Below are 15,056 nucleotides of genomic sequence, written 5' to 3'. Positions count from 1 at the left end.
CTTAAATTCGAGATTTCGTTAGGTGCGGCCCAGCCTTAAGGCAGCCGGGTTGCACTTATGGCCCTCCGACTGTAAAATGCTATAGGATGTGGCTCTTATTTACACTATATAATTCAAGTGTTAATTATAAAAAACATATATAGACTGTAATTGCGTATTATGCACATATTTATCATTAATAATAACTTGAATTAATTTTGTTACCATGTAATTGTTTTAAAAATTAAATAACAATAATTTTTTTTATTCGCCCTGTATCAAAAACTAATTTTTTAGTATGAATTTTATGCAATTTCATCGAAATAATTTTCATCATATTTTGTTGAAGGCGAAAAATAATTTAATAAACATTAGAAATGCTACATATATAAGGTATTGATTGTTTCATAAATTAACAATAAATTTAATTTTACGCAAAAGGATCAATTACATATACATATTTACATGTATTGCATACATTTTTTTTTATTTAGATTGGCAGAAGTAGGAAAATTAGAAACTCCAAAATTGCAAGGGAAATATGAAACTGGGCAATTAATATTGCACCGAGTATTTGGATATCGTGGAGTTATTTTGTTTCCATGGCTTGCCCGAGTTTATGATCGAGATTTACCTAGTAAAAAGAATGGGTTCGTATTTTATTTCATAAAATATTTCTAAAATTCACGTTATTAGCCCTGCTTATAAAATCTCATAAAATCCGATATTTTTTCATAAATTCTTATAGGTTTTAAAAGAATGAATGAGTTCTATGAGAAAGTGCTGTAAGCAACTTTGTACATACAGCTATGAGAATCTATTTTTGTTTAAGTAGAGAGGATGATAATTATAATTTTAAACCAGTTCTTAACTTAGGGTCAAATGATATTTGTGAGCACCAAAAACAATATCGATTTCTTCATGTTTACAAAAAAATGCGATGCTTTTACTTAGTATTAAATATTTTATTTATTGATAAAGATATGTAGGATAAGTTGATTTCTCATTATTATTCATTAATTAATCGCTAATAATTTTTATAATAAATTAAAAATTTTATCTAGGCTAAAAGATTTAACAAGAATTTATTACTGCAATTTTATAATTCCATCAATTATCTGAGAAATTAATTTTTTTAACTTCCCGCTAAGAAAATTGTAAATTTTCAAAAATTCGGGAAGTTATTGTTTTCACCCCGATTTTCGAAAATCGAGTTTTCATCAGATGTCGACGTTTTGAGGTCTTAGGAAGCTATTCTGACTATTTTCTGAATGATGTCCGAGTGTGTGTATGTACGTGTGTGTGTATGCATGTAAACTCTTTGTAACTTTTTAACTAATGAATCGATTTGGTTGGTTAAGGCGGCAATCGAAAAAGCTTGTTGGCCATCAACTTTTCTGAGAATTTTAGATCATTTGATCAAGTAGACTCGAAAATATTGGCGAATTACGAAAAAAAACAAATTTTTTTTTTTTAGTTTTTTAGTGATTTCTCAGAAACGACTTGAACGATCGACTTCAAAATCTAATTAGCTCTAGAATTTGATAAAACGCGTCGATTGCCGCCTTAGCCATCTCAATCGGTTAATGTGTTCGAAAGATATCGCGGGAGAAAGAAATGGTGAAAAACAGTTTTTTCGAAATATTTTCGGAACGACTGACCCGATCGATTCCAAATTTTTATCATCTCTAGAATTCAATAAAACGCGCCGATTGCCACCTCAAACGTCAAAATCGGTTAATCAGTTCAAAAGCAATCAGCGTTGAAAAGTAAAAAAAAAACATGTTATGTTGTTTTTTCCGGATAAATCATAATATAGTGTACTAAAATGTGTCTGAAATCATACAAACTTTTCCTCTTTATGGTCTCTTTTAATTATCATATAATGTCATCTAACTTGTTATTTAGTTTAAATCATATTATCAACAAAAAAATTGATTATGTACATATAGATTTTTAATAGTGTGTATATGTCACGTTCATTAGATATCGACATATAAGTACTTTATAAGGGTAGTCATCAAGATGCTTACGAAAACAAAACAAAAATTCATGCACTATGTAATTTTATTTTATTTAGAACTTATTTACACTTAAAAAAATCCGTCAATTTCGTTTGGGTTTCTGTTATTGTATTTTGAATGTTTTCTCTAACTCATAAATTTTGTCGAATATTGCTTGATCAACAACCGCCGCGTATTCAAAGTACTGATGGACCGTCTCCAACGCATTTTAAGCTAGCTTCATTGGAATGATCGTTATTTCTGTTTCCGGAATCTGTGCCTCGTCTTCACTGTCATTTCCAGCAATACAGTTGTTCACACAATTCTTATCGATATCGTTGTCGGTTTGTTCTCCAGCGGTAGTTACGTCGTCGTCAATTTGAACGAAATCTTCGAAGCTCGGCATTAACATATTGGATTCGTTAGACACAAGCTTAGTCCATTCCTCGTTGCTCGATAAAATTGCAGATGTTAAATTTGTAATTTGTTTTGTCATTTGTTACTGTGTGTATATCTTTTATGTATGTCTGTATTTTTATTGTAGCTATAGTTCCTCCTAAATAATATAAATAAATAAAGCTCGACTGTCGCCTATAGAGCTATAGATAAGTAGCAGTCTCACTTACGGAGGTCCATGAGGGAAAACCGACTCTCTCTTACAGAGGTTTCTGTTTCTCGCTAATAGAGGTTTTGGGAGCTTAAAATGACGGGTCCTGGCTATTACTCTCACTTATAGAGTTTTCTCACTTATCCAGGTTTGACTGTATATGTATATGTATACAACAAAATCACACCCGGGCGCCGCAGTAATATTTGAAACAATAAAAAGTATTGATAATTCGAGTGAATCTTAACATTTCTTTTATTCCGTGTAAGAAAAATTTATCGAAAATTTGGAAAATCCAAAAGTGCCCGACTCGTAATGCTCATATATTATGAAATAATAAATAACAATAAAAAAATGGCGGGAAGTGCGAATAAATTTAAAATATATACAATTCTCTTTCATTGAAACTTGTCATGTTTTTTTTTTTTTTTTTTTTTATTATATTAGTATTTTTTTATAATTATAAAAGAACTTATTCAAAATATCTCGATTAATAACAAAAAAAAAATAAACGTAAATAAAAACAAAAATAAAAAAAAATTGAATTGAAAAAATTCAGGCCTACCAATTAGCAAAAAAAACAGCTGTTCCAGGACGGTAATGCGCAAGCGCCCCTGGTGGAATAAATATACGTATAATGTATAGATATATCACCATCCATGTTAATTTTACATAGATATATATAGATATAGTTATACAGCCTTTTTTGTTCTTTTATTAATTGTAATTAAACGACACTGAGTTACCTAGCCATTTGCAATAGGAGACCTACAATTATTTCAAAGAATTTTTAAAAAAAAAATTTGATTCAATTACTGCATTTTTTCGCAAGTTATCGTGTATACGGGATTCGTACTTGACGGACAGGAAATTTTTTAAAACTATTTTTGATGTTTTTTCCGTTTTTATTCAACTAAATAAATTTTTGAAAAGTATGGAATTAATCTCCATTAAATTTTCTTCAAAATAGTATGCAAACCATCTTAATTCCGTAAACTAACAAGGGTATAATAATTGATTAGTTACCGAAGTGAGGCGAAAAAAAAATTTTCGATCGTAAAGCACGAACGAGTCGTGCAATTGAGTCGGATTGCTTCGGATAGAAGATTATAAAACTCAAGCTGAATAATCGTATCAACGCGGATAGAAAATAGTTATCTTATATTCACTCGGATTGATTCGGATAGAAAATTAAAATTTTCCATCTGTAACAACGGACTAAGCTGTTTTGAAGCGTTGGGGAATTGGTATAATGATTCTTGATCATAAGAAAAATTTACGCTTCAAAACAGCTAAACATTTTGTCATAAATATATGAAATTATTCATTAAAAATTATATGTTCTAATATATTTTAATAAATATACTGTAATAACAGACAAAATAAGCGAGTAATTTTATATTTATTCTACAACATTTAAAAATAAATTAATCTAATATAAAAAGTTTTCGATTCGAAATTCAAAAAATAGTTGAATTCAATCATTAGTTTTCAACACTATAGACAAAACCCATATAAATAACAAGAATAATCAAATATTTCTTAAATTGTCGACAAACAGCAAAATTTGGAAGATAAAAATAAAAGAAATTCATTCGAGTCTAGAAGTAAGAAAATAATTGTCTGAAAATTTTTCGATTACACCCGTTCGAACATTATACGAGTAACTAAGTTTTTGCCAAGTTTCAAATTTTTTCATCAATTGTTACCAGAGATATCGATATTCAAAGTTTAATTTAAAAAAATACATGTGCTTTTCCATTCAAAACTTCCGCTGTCTTGGGGGCCGGGTTAATGTTGAAATTAAGAGCGACAACTTTACAGGGATTTTCCTTTAATTATTTGAGAGAGTTTGAGGGAGGGGGGGGGGTAACAATTGAAATTTAAAAGCGACCTTCATAAGGACCTCCCTACCCCTCGTATGTATGGACGTACGTACACGGAAAGAAAATTCATCTAAAATTTCCGATATTAACATCGTAATCGTGGACTATACTTTCATTAGCATCAATTTTAGTCAGAGTTTTACTATAGACAAAAATTTAGAATCCTCGGCACACAGACGTTCACACATACAATTACATATTGTTAGTTTCATTGATCTGACAACGTTGCTCCCATACAAAAAAAATATATATCCGGATATATATTTTTTCCGTATGGGTTTGAGTGTTTATGTATTTTTGTTTACTAAAACCGTGAAAGATTTGAATTTCCCGCTTTTTATTCTACACTATTTCAGAGAGCGTTGCTCACGGCGTTGCCAGATCACTTTAATTTGTTAAGTGAGCAGGTTGGAAATGGATCGAAAATTATTTTTTTTAATTATTATATCTCGATAACAAAACGGTGAGGTGCTACTTTTATTTTTTTAACTTATTCTAAAAACATTTTTCAACACTCTCCTACTTTTTTTTTTCAATTCTGTCGAGAGAATTTTTTAATGTAATAAAAAATAGTTGGAGAGACCGGACATTTTACATACTTTAAATGGGACATGACCCTCAAAATCGCGAACTTTGTCTTCAAATATCTCGCGATCTAAATGGTCAAAAATTATGAAATTATTGGAATTCACAAATAAAGGTATTCTAAATCTGTGAAAAAAATTTCAGCCGAATCTGTCGAAAAGTGGTTTCATGCTGGAACTTCCTTACACTGTTAAAAATAATTTGAAAATTACAATACAAAAGGAATTGAATTTTCATAACTAGATATTTGAATTGTATTTTCAATGAAAAAAGCTTCAAATTTAATGTACGTAATTTAATAATCAAGCTGGTATTTAAAATTAAGATAAAAAATATGAATTTTAATAAACGTACTTAAAATTTATACTTGTTTTTTAAATTTTCAAACCAAGTATTGAAAATTCTAAGACATATTGAATTTTAATAATTCCATTTGAAATTTCATAATACTTATTTGAAAATTCAAATGCTTGTATATGAAATTTCTGCGCGTGACGTGCTGCGCGTTCAGTAATCAAGGATGTGTGTAGTGAAATATATAATATCTGTGTGAGTAATGTGAGCGGTGTACATCAGACTTTATTATTGTTAAGTTTTTATTTCCTCAATAATATAAAGTAAATAAAACTTGTGACTGAACTGAACATCATTGACAGTGTGATGAATGATAAGATGATACAGTATTAAATGTGTTATACACTGTTAAAATAATTGTTTGAATTTTCAAAACATTGTATATAACGCAATAAACACATAGAATTGTGTTTGAAATTTCATTGTAACGATCGTATAGAATTTAAAATACACGCTTTTGAATTTTCAAATAGACGCTTCAGATTTTCAAATACATATATTTAAAAATTAAAAAGAGAATATTTGAAAATTAAAAAAAGAGTATTTGAAAATTCAAAAAAAAAGTATTTGAATATTAAAAAAAAAGTATTTGAATATTAAAAAACTTTTATTTGAAAATTCAAAAAGAAGTATTTGAAAATCCAAAGTGCTAATTTGAAAATTCAAAAACATGTATTTTAAATTCTATATGAAATTAGTAATGAAATTTCAAGCACAAATGTATGTGTTTATTGCGTTATATACAATGTTTTGAAAATTCAATCAATTTTTTTAACAGTGTAAGAGTCTCATTTTAAAATTTACTATGCAGGTTACATTCTTTACTATTCAACATCGTAACTTTAACAACGATTTTTAGGATTCAAAATCATTTCACCAATTACAATTTTAACATTGTAAAAAGAATAAAATAATAATTGCAATTCAAAAACGATATTTATGCTTATAATTATCTTTCTATTTACTTTTGAATAAAATAAATATTACAGTGCTGCATCTGTTATAATACGATGGAAATTATAAAAATAACGATTTTACGTCGTATTTTTTAAATAGTAACGACGTCTTCCGTAAGAGGCGCTCTCGTCAGTTATGAAAGTTTATTAAAATCGCTCATATGGATCTTAAAAACGACGTAAACTTGTAGGCGCTTCGGCAGCCGAGTGGACCAAGGCGTCGGACATTTGACACTCGAAAGTACTCGGGTTGCAATCCAACTGTCAAACGATTCATATTTTATTCTTTGATTTAAAATTTCTCTTCAAAGTTTACTTCGTAATTTATACTAAAGAGCTTGAGACTTCGTATTATTTGTCTGAAGTATTATTTCTTAAATGAAATTTCCACTGCTATATCGTAATAAATATGATTTTAAAGGTCCACTGCGATAATCAATAGGACAAATTACGATGTTAACATCGTAAATTTTACTTGAAATTTCTTTCCGTGTACGTATGTAAATATTCTAGAACTTTTGAACAATTGAACCCATTTGAAGCTCTTCAAACCACGTGGAATGCCGCCTCAACCATCAAAACCAGTGAATTTGTTCAAAAACAATCGTTGTTGAAAGAATTTCGAAAACGAATTTTTTTTATAGTAAAATTCGAATTGTTCAACTACATGGTGACAGTTTTTATTAAGGTTAGAGGTCAAGATACTGCATCAAATGACTTTTTGAACGTCAAAATCGGTTCATTATTTTCAAGAATATTGCGGTATAAAATAAAAAAAATTACGTTTTACTTCACTATTTTTTTTTTTTTTTATTGTTTATTATTTGAATTTTCGCAATGGAAGGTGCGACATTAGTATTTTTGAGCTTGAAGAGCTTAAAAATGTATTAACTATAGTATTTTCGAGCTCTGACTAATTTCAAGATGATATCCGAGTGTATGTATGTATGTATGTATGTACGTACATATGTAAATATCTTTAACTTTTGAACGGACGAACCGATTTTGATCGTCAAGGTGGCATTCGACGCGGCTTGTCAATATCTAAAAGCTGTAAAAAATTGAGCTTGAACGGTAGGGTGCGTTGAAAGATATTCCAAAAATAAAATTTTTTTAAAAATGTTTTTTTTTGATAACTTGTAATGTGCTTAATAGATTGGTTCCAAAATCTAATTAGCTCTTAAACTTTATAAGCCGCGTCGAATGCGACCTCAACCATTAAAATCGGTTCATTTGTTTAAGAGAAACCGTTGTCGAAAGAAATTAAAAAAATGTGTTCTTTTAGTTTTTTTGAAATATCTCAAAAACGACTAAATAAATCAATCCCAAAATCTGATCAGCTTTAGAACTCAATGAAACGCGTCGATTGCCACTTTAACAGTCTGAGAGATATCGTTGGAAAAAAAATGGTAAAAAACGTTTTTTTTTCTCGAAAACAACGGCATACCAAAGTATTTTCGAGGTCGAAGAGCTCGAAAATATATACACAACAATGTTTTCGAGCTCAAAAAACTCGGAAATAGCGGGAAGTTTTGGGGCTGGCCCGCAGGGTCAACCGATAAACCGATTTTTTAATTTCCCGCTGAGAAAATCGACGATTTACAGAAAATTCGAGAAGTTATTGGTTTCACCCCGATTTTCAAAAATCGGGTTTTCATCATATGTCGACGTTTGAAGGTGCTAGGATGCTATTTTGACATTTTCAGAATGATGTTAGTATGTGTGTGTGTGTGTGTGGATGTAAACCTCTCATATCTTTTTAATGAATGAACCGATTTAGATGGTTCTTGCGGCATTCGAAAGATTCCTTCTGAACTTAATTTTCAGAAAATTTTAGATCATTTAGTCAAATAGACTCTGAGATATTTAAGAAATACGAAAGAAAAAAAATATTTTGTTTCGTTTTTTTTTGGATATTCTGAAAACTGTTGGATCGATTAATTCCAAAATTGAATCAGCTCCAGAACTCGATAAAAGCTTTCGATTGCTGCCAAGAATCTATATCTGCTTTTTTCATTGAATACCCTGCTTAAAAAATCCGAAAGATTCTTCTAGCTGTATGTATAAGGCTCTATACTTAACTATAGCACTTCTCATAGAACTCATTCATTCTCATCAAATCTCTATGGAAATTTATGAGATTCTATTGGATTCTATGAGATTTTCTGAACAGGGTAACTTCATAATTACTGAACAAAATTACTCGAAACTAATATGTTCTTCTTTATATAAGTCATTGGAAGTCACAGCCTAAAAATCATCATGTTCGCTCGTATCATGATATACTTACACGATATAGATACGACGTATCACGTAAATACTTATTTATGAGCTAATTATTGAAAATAATTGTGAATAAAAATGTAAAAAACGCTCATTAATCATTTTGGATTCTAAATTTTTAAACTTTAACATAAAACGTTGCCCTTTTGAGCTTGAAAAGCTCATAAAAAAGGGAAACAAAGGCTCTTCGAGCTCGAAAATGTATTTATACTAATGATTTCGAGCTCTAAGAGCTCGAAAATAGCGGGAAGTTTGGGGACTGGCTTGCAGGGCGAAGATTTTTTTTCAGATACTTTATATCTTAACGCTTTGGTTTAATTCAAAGCTCATGTTGTCATGTTACTCTCCACCTTGACCATTTCTATTCATTTCTGTCCAAAAACATTGAATTTATTGATCATAATCGTGAGCAAAATGTTAAAAAACAATTCTCATTAAGGAGGTTTGACCGAAACTAGTGAGTCAAAGTAGTGTTTGAATTTTTTCGTTTGCTAAATTCTTCTAATAGCTATGAAAATTCATTATTTTAATTTATAATAACATAACGAATTCATAAATTAATATTTATTACTTATTTAGTTAAAGAAAGTAATGAAATGACTTGGTTATTTTTAACTCATATGATTAAATAAAAAGATTTGGAAACAGCGCGTTCTAACTTCTTACACATCGGTATTCAAATTAAAGCGGGAAAAATTTATTTCTAATCTCGTCTCCCTTATTAATGTATTTCTATTTATGTTTTTTCTCTCAGCTGGTTCCGCGACGTTGCCAAACCTTCAATAATATGTATCTCTGTCGATGAACGAGATTAAATAATAAAGTTTAACTTCAATTATTTAAATAATTACAACGGTAACACTATATTGTTAAAATCTTATCATATTCTAAAAATATTCAAGTTTATGGCATGTGGTTTTTTATTTCTTAAACTTGGAAGGTTAATGAAATAAATCGAATTGTCATGACGGAAGCTTGTCCGCCATAAGAGTCTGCGTATAAGAACTTTAAAAACGTCATTTTTAAATCTTTTTTTCTAAAAAACTAGACGGTGGATCATATTCAAATTTTGAGAATACATAGATAAAGAACTTCTTTAACCCTTCGTCACCCGCATCACTTTTTCATCCTTCGTCACTCGCGCGGTGAGCGCTGCGCCGCCGTGTTAAATCAAGCGCGCTGTTGCCACATTTTTCAGATTGCTAAATATATATAAAAAATAATCTAAATGAAATTTTTTTTAATAATTAATTTATCGAAATCAAAAAATAAAAGATAGATTTTCCATTTTGTTTTTAATTTTTTTTTTTTTTAGGAATTACTCCGTTTCAATTAAAATTAAATTTTTTTTAACAACAATTTTATTAAAAAAATCGCTTGCTCATAAAATTATTACTCAAATGTATTTTAATAAATTATTTATTGTTGATATTATTATTATTATTATTATTATTATTATTGTTAATATTATTAATTCTATAATTATTAATAATGCTTCTATTGTTACTAGAATTTTTTCATTATTTTAACTCAAAATTAATTAAAAACAAAATAAAATTCAATTACCTGTTGTGGTTATAACCTCGAAATTCTTCTTGAATATTATACACAAATTACATATAATATAAATATATATTTGTAAATATAATAATTAATATTTAAATAACATAATTTTGTTTGTGACAAAATACTTATTACGCGTAGAATTATTCTTAATTAATAATAAAAAATGTATCTCTATTAAGAGAGAATACCTAAATGTCAAACCTAAATATTTATATATCTATATCGTACAAGAGAATATTACCACACACAAGTTGGCAGCAGCGCGCGGCGGACATTTACCGGTTACTAACTCGCACTGGGCGGCGTCGCGCCGCTTTTCAATTTCTTTCCCATGAAAATATTTTTTTTTAACAAAATAATTTATTTCTTAGGAGCGGCTAATGCTAGAAATTCTTTTAGAATGTCTAATTCAAGCATTCTAATTTTTTCGACGTCATCCGTCACCGTAATTATGAGAAAATTGCATAATTGTAAAAAAGGCGGCGCCGCGCTCCTTGAGCGAGTGACGAAGGGTTAAATGTATATTAAGTTTCAAATCTTAAAGTTGGACAATCCTTTTTACATTAGATTTGGTCGAACCTCCTTAATTATTATTTTCAATTTCTCAGAGATTCCCCGGTGGAAATTTTTCGGACTTCTCTCTGAAAAACTCTGAAAAAGTTTTTAGAACTGAGTTTTTCAGAGAAAATTCCAAAAAATTTTCACCAGAGTTAATACGAAACCTAACTTTTTTCGAGCTCGAAGAAAGTTAATATGTTGTTAACTTACTGACTATGAAATTCGATTCAGCATAACACATTGAATAACTTTTAATAACAATATATTTTTTTAGAACTGAGGAAACAAATCCAAATAGTGTAGGTAAAGAAGTAAAAGGAAAAACCCATACATTTTACCAAGTTCTAATCGATCAACGCGATTGTCCCTTTATTGTGAGTTCATAAATTACCAATTCATATTAAGGCTCGGCCGTACCTAACGAAATCTCGAATTTAAGAATTCTAATTACTTCTTGAATATTTATGGGACTCGGATGATGAAAATCTTCCGAGGAAGTTCGTCTTCTGCTTTTAGTCGGAAGCTAAGAAAATTGCTGTTATGATAATTATTTAAGTCCCTCGCAGATTTGAATCACGGTGGAAACACCGTGGAAGTGTAAACACCGTGGATCCACCGTGGTTACACGGTGGGTTTGTTCCATTTCACCACCGGGTATACACAGTGTATCCACTGTGATTACGCGGTGTATCCACCGTGATTCCACGGTGGCTCTGTGCTATTTCACCACCGTGGTTCCACGCTGCATCCACCGCGTAATCACAGTGAAAACACCGTGTATACACGGTGGCAAAGCCACCGTGTATACACGGTGGCAAAGCCACCGTGGAATCATGGTGGATACATCGCGTAATCACAGTGGTAAAATGGAACAAACCCACCGTGTTTCCACCGTGATTCAAATCTGCGAGGGAATAAATAATTAGAATCTAAAGTCGAGATTTCGTTAGGTGCGACCCAGCCTTAAATGAATATCAATAAAAATAATTTTAATCTTATTGTAGAGAGCGCAAACTGAAGCCGTAACATTTTTAGGAAATAATGAAAGTAGTCGAAGCTTATACGCGATCCCCGGGCTTGACTATGTTGCACATGAAGATATTTTACCTTATTCAACAAACGACAAAACAGCTTTACAGCATGAACTTTTTGATAAATTTTTAACATTTAATCCTGACAATGATCCGCCTTTTATTGCACAAGAAACACTTCGAGCTTGGCAAGAAAAAAATCATCCATGGCTTGAGTTATCAGATGTTCACAAAGAAATGACTGAAAATATTCGTGTGACTGTTATTCCGTTTTATATGGGTTGCAGAGAAACACAAACTACTTCCGTTTATTGGGTAGGTCAATTGTATTATAAACAATAGTTGCAAAAATAAATTAATTTCACCCATTTCAGTGGCGTTACTGCATTAGACTTGAAAATTTAGGTGATCTTAGTGTACAATTACGAGAACGTCATTGGAGAATATTTAGTTTATCTGGCACATTGGAAACAGTAAGGGGTCGTGGAGTTGTTGGACAAGAACCAGTATTGTCAAAAACATTACCCGCTTTTCAATATAGTAGCCATGTCAGTTTACAAGCACCTAGCGGCCATATGTGGTAATGATTATAACGTAATTTTAAAACAATGAATGCCTTCAAATTTAATTGTACGTCAATTTTTTGCAGGGGAACATTCAGAATGGAAAGAGAAGACGGATATACTTTTGACTGTAGAATACCACCATTTTCACTGGAGTCTAAAGTCGATGAATCATCGCCTAACGCCGAATTATGAGATTCGGGTTACCATTAAACGGGTTTCAGTTCATTGATAATTATTACTTCTACAAATTAAACTGAGGAAAAAATATTGTAAAAGTATATGCATTAAATCGTATGTTCGTCCTATTTTCATGAGAATGAGTGTATTTGAAATGTCCGTCATATTTTTTCTGAATAATATTTTCACCAACTATAGTAATGTGATAAGTTTGCATCAAAATACAAAAGAATCTAGTAAGTGTTCTTTTAAATACTTTGAGTAAATTTATTAGATAAAATACAAAAGTTGAGTATTAATAACTAATAGTTATCTTGTAATAATGCGTAGACGAAACAAAGTGAGAACAACATGAAATTTAGAAAAAAATATATGCTTTAATGTAAACAAAGATGGTGTAAAAACAGCCTTTTACAGTTAAATGTTAGAAAGAACAGAAAATATATATTTTTTTAATTTTAAGTTGCACCCTTCTCTTTGAAATGGAATCGCTAACATTTTATAAAATATGCATTGAAATCATGTAAGAAGGAGTTAGGTATTTAAATAACTTGTCCAAATGTGTTGATTCTTTAAACTCTGAGATCCATGCTTTAGACCTATAAATATGGAACTATGCCTATGTTAATTATATGTGTAATTGTTGTATGTTATTTTATTAAATTTGTATATAGATTTCGTACTTTTCCATTAAGCATGCTAGAGTTATTCTCTAAATAAAATCCTCTGAATAAAAATACATGATTCAATTGAAGTTAATTAATGAATTATCTTATTTAATTAATTAAATAAAAATCGAAAAAAGAGACCTGATTCTTTATTAGTTATTTTCAAATTTACATCTTGGTATTAATATTGGTTACCCATCAACTTTACGGTACTTATACGTCGGCCATAGGACATGGCTACCTACTAAATTCGATCATAAAATTAGTGGGACTATTGTCCTTGATTCGAAATGAATTGATTTTCTGTATCTTAATCTCTGTAAATAATATAGTACATTCGTACATAAAAATGTATGTCAATAAACAATTTAAGAAACATTTTCACTAAAGCTTAGTACGACATATAGTCGTTCCAACCATAGCCCTAATAAGAAAATGACGATTTGTAACGATTAAAAATTTAACCGTCATTAATAGTCATAATCGTCATGGTTTTTCACATTTTATTTAGCGTCAAAAGACGATTTATTATTTTACGATTAAAAATGATTCATGATGATTAAAAGTTTTAAAACGTCTCATGAATCGTTTTTAAGGCTAGGCCGTACTAAACGAATTTTTGAATTTTACTTTTCTTTTAATTTATTAATCAATTGTTATTACAGAAATTTTTATAGCTTCCGAAAAAATGTGAAAGACAAACTTTTTCGGAAGGTTTTCATCATTCGTGTGACGTAATAATTCAAAACGTAATTAGAAAAGTGAAATTCGAAAATTCGTTTAGTACTGCCGACCCTTAAACGTAAAATAATGGTGCAATTTCTGGTCCTGCATGAAGATTTAAAACGATTAAAAATTTAATCGTTTTTAATCATCTTCAATCATCAATTGAAGATTCATGACGATTCCAGCATAGGCTTACCAGAAACTTGTCGTTAAGTTAGCCGTAAATGTTTCACTGCAGACCTTGCTAAGCAATTATATTTAGAGTGTGGCTATTAGGGCAACATATAAAATTCGTTCGGCATCATGTATATTTTTTTGCTTTGGGTTTTTACCCGTCCAAGATAATATGTCTACAAAATTTAATAACATTTTATGTATTTACCCTACTCCTACATGGATTACGCATTTAAAAGTGTAAGCTACTGTCCGACATGTTTTTTAAGCCACGCCTCCGTGTCAGTTCCTAATAACAAATTTCAAACTCTCAGATAAATCAATTTTATATACTCATCCCATACCCTAATAGCACAGGTGGCTTTAGCAAAAGTTTACTTACAAAAGTTTCCTTGAATTTTTCGTCAAATCTCCGTCAACTTCGGACTTTTCCGTTTTTTACGACAATTTGTATACAACTTCCTCTACAATTTCACGTAAATTTACTACTCGAATTAGAATTCGAATTCAGTTCAAAAGTTAACTAGAAAAAAGTTGTCGTCAATTTTCAGGCAAATTTTATGTCAATTTATTTTTAATTTGACTTGAAAAATTTTTAAGTATTTTTTTACCGTCAAATTGTAGACATTTTCATGTATAAAGTTGCTTACTAAATTGATGAAAAATTAACTGCAAATTTTTCTTTTCAACTTTTGCTGTGAAATTGTCGGCAAATTCGAGCAGCAGATTTCAGGTAATTTCAACATCAAATTATTGTCAATTTCAAGCTAAAGTGGCTATTAGGGTAAATGAGTCTATCGGTCGATAATAATAACAATAATAATAATAATAATAATAATAATAATAATAATAATAGTCGATTGAAAGTCAATAAGCTTTTCGAACTGACATCCCGCGTAACACCGAACCACCTAATGTCCGGGAGATGGCGTCTGCG

The 15,056-nt window shown here is 30.1% G+C and overlaps 1 protein-coding gene and 1 long non-coding RNA gene across 2 annotated transcripts; one reads left to right on the top strand and one right to left on the bottom strand.

Annotated features, from left to right (window-relative positions):
• The first annotated feature begins 121 nt into the window (after positions 1–121).
• LOC130675196 (polymerase delta-interacting protein 2) lies at positions 122–13,597 on the top strand. The gene is made up of 6 exons (XM_057480738.1): positions 122–372; positions 474–629; positions 11,052–11,151; positions 11,782–12,123; positions 12,183–12,388; positions 12,458–13,597. Exons 1-6 carry the CDS (start codon positions 278–280, stop codon positions 12,564–12,566), a joined length of 1,008 nt encoding a protein of 335 aa, XP_057336721.1. The 5' UTR covers positions 122–277; the 3' UTR covers positions 12,567–13,597.
• On the bottom strand, positions 13,307–14,746 carry LOC130675199 (uncharacterized). The gene is made up of 3 exons (XR_008991235.1): positions 14,502–14,746; positions 14,142–14,408; positions 13,307–13,536 (listed from the first exon to the last, which is right to left on the bottom strand). It is a non-coding gene; the product is annotated as an uncharacterized LOC130675199 (long non-coding RNA).
• Between the last annotated feature and the right edge of the window lie 310 nt (positions 14,747–15,056).

This window comes from Microplitis mediator, chromosome 9 (assembly GCF_029852145.1).
Source record: "Microplitis mediator isolate UGA2020A chromosome 9, iyMicMedi2.1, whole genome shotgun sequence".
NCBI classification, from domain to species: domain Eukaryota; kingdom Metazoa; phylum Arthropoda; class Insecta; order Hymenoptera; family Braconidae; genus Microplitis; species Microplitis mediator.
Note: the sequence above shows the minus strand (reverse complement) of the source record. Positions and strands in the feature narration are given on the sequence as shown.

Excerpts from the sequence above, each read along its gene's own strand:
- LOC130675196 (XM_057480738.1), top strand. The coding sequence starts at position 278 with ATGAATTTTATGCAATTTCATCGAAATAATTTTCATCATATTTTGTTG. Across the intron at positions 630-11,051 it reads TTACCTAGTAAAAAGAATGG|AACTGAGGAAACAAATCCAA; the intron begins GTTCGTATTTTA and ends ATATTTTTTTAG. Across the intron at positions 12,124-12,182 it reads AAACTACTTCCGTTTATTGG|TGGCGTTACTGCATTAGACT; the intron begins GTAGGTCAATTG and ends CACCCATTTCAG.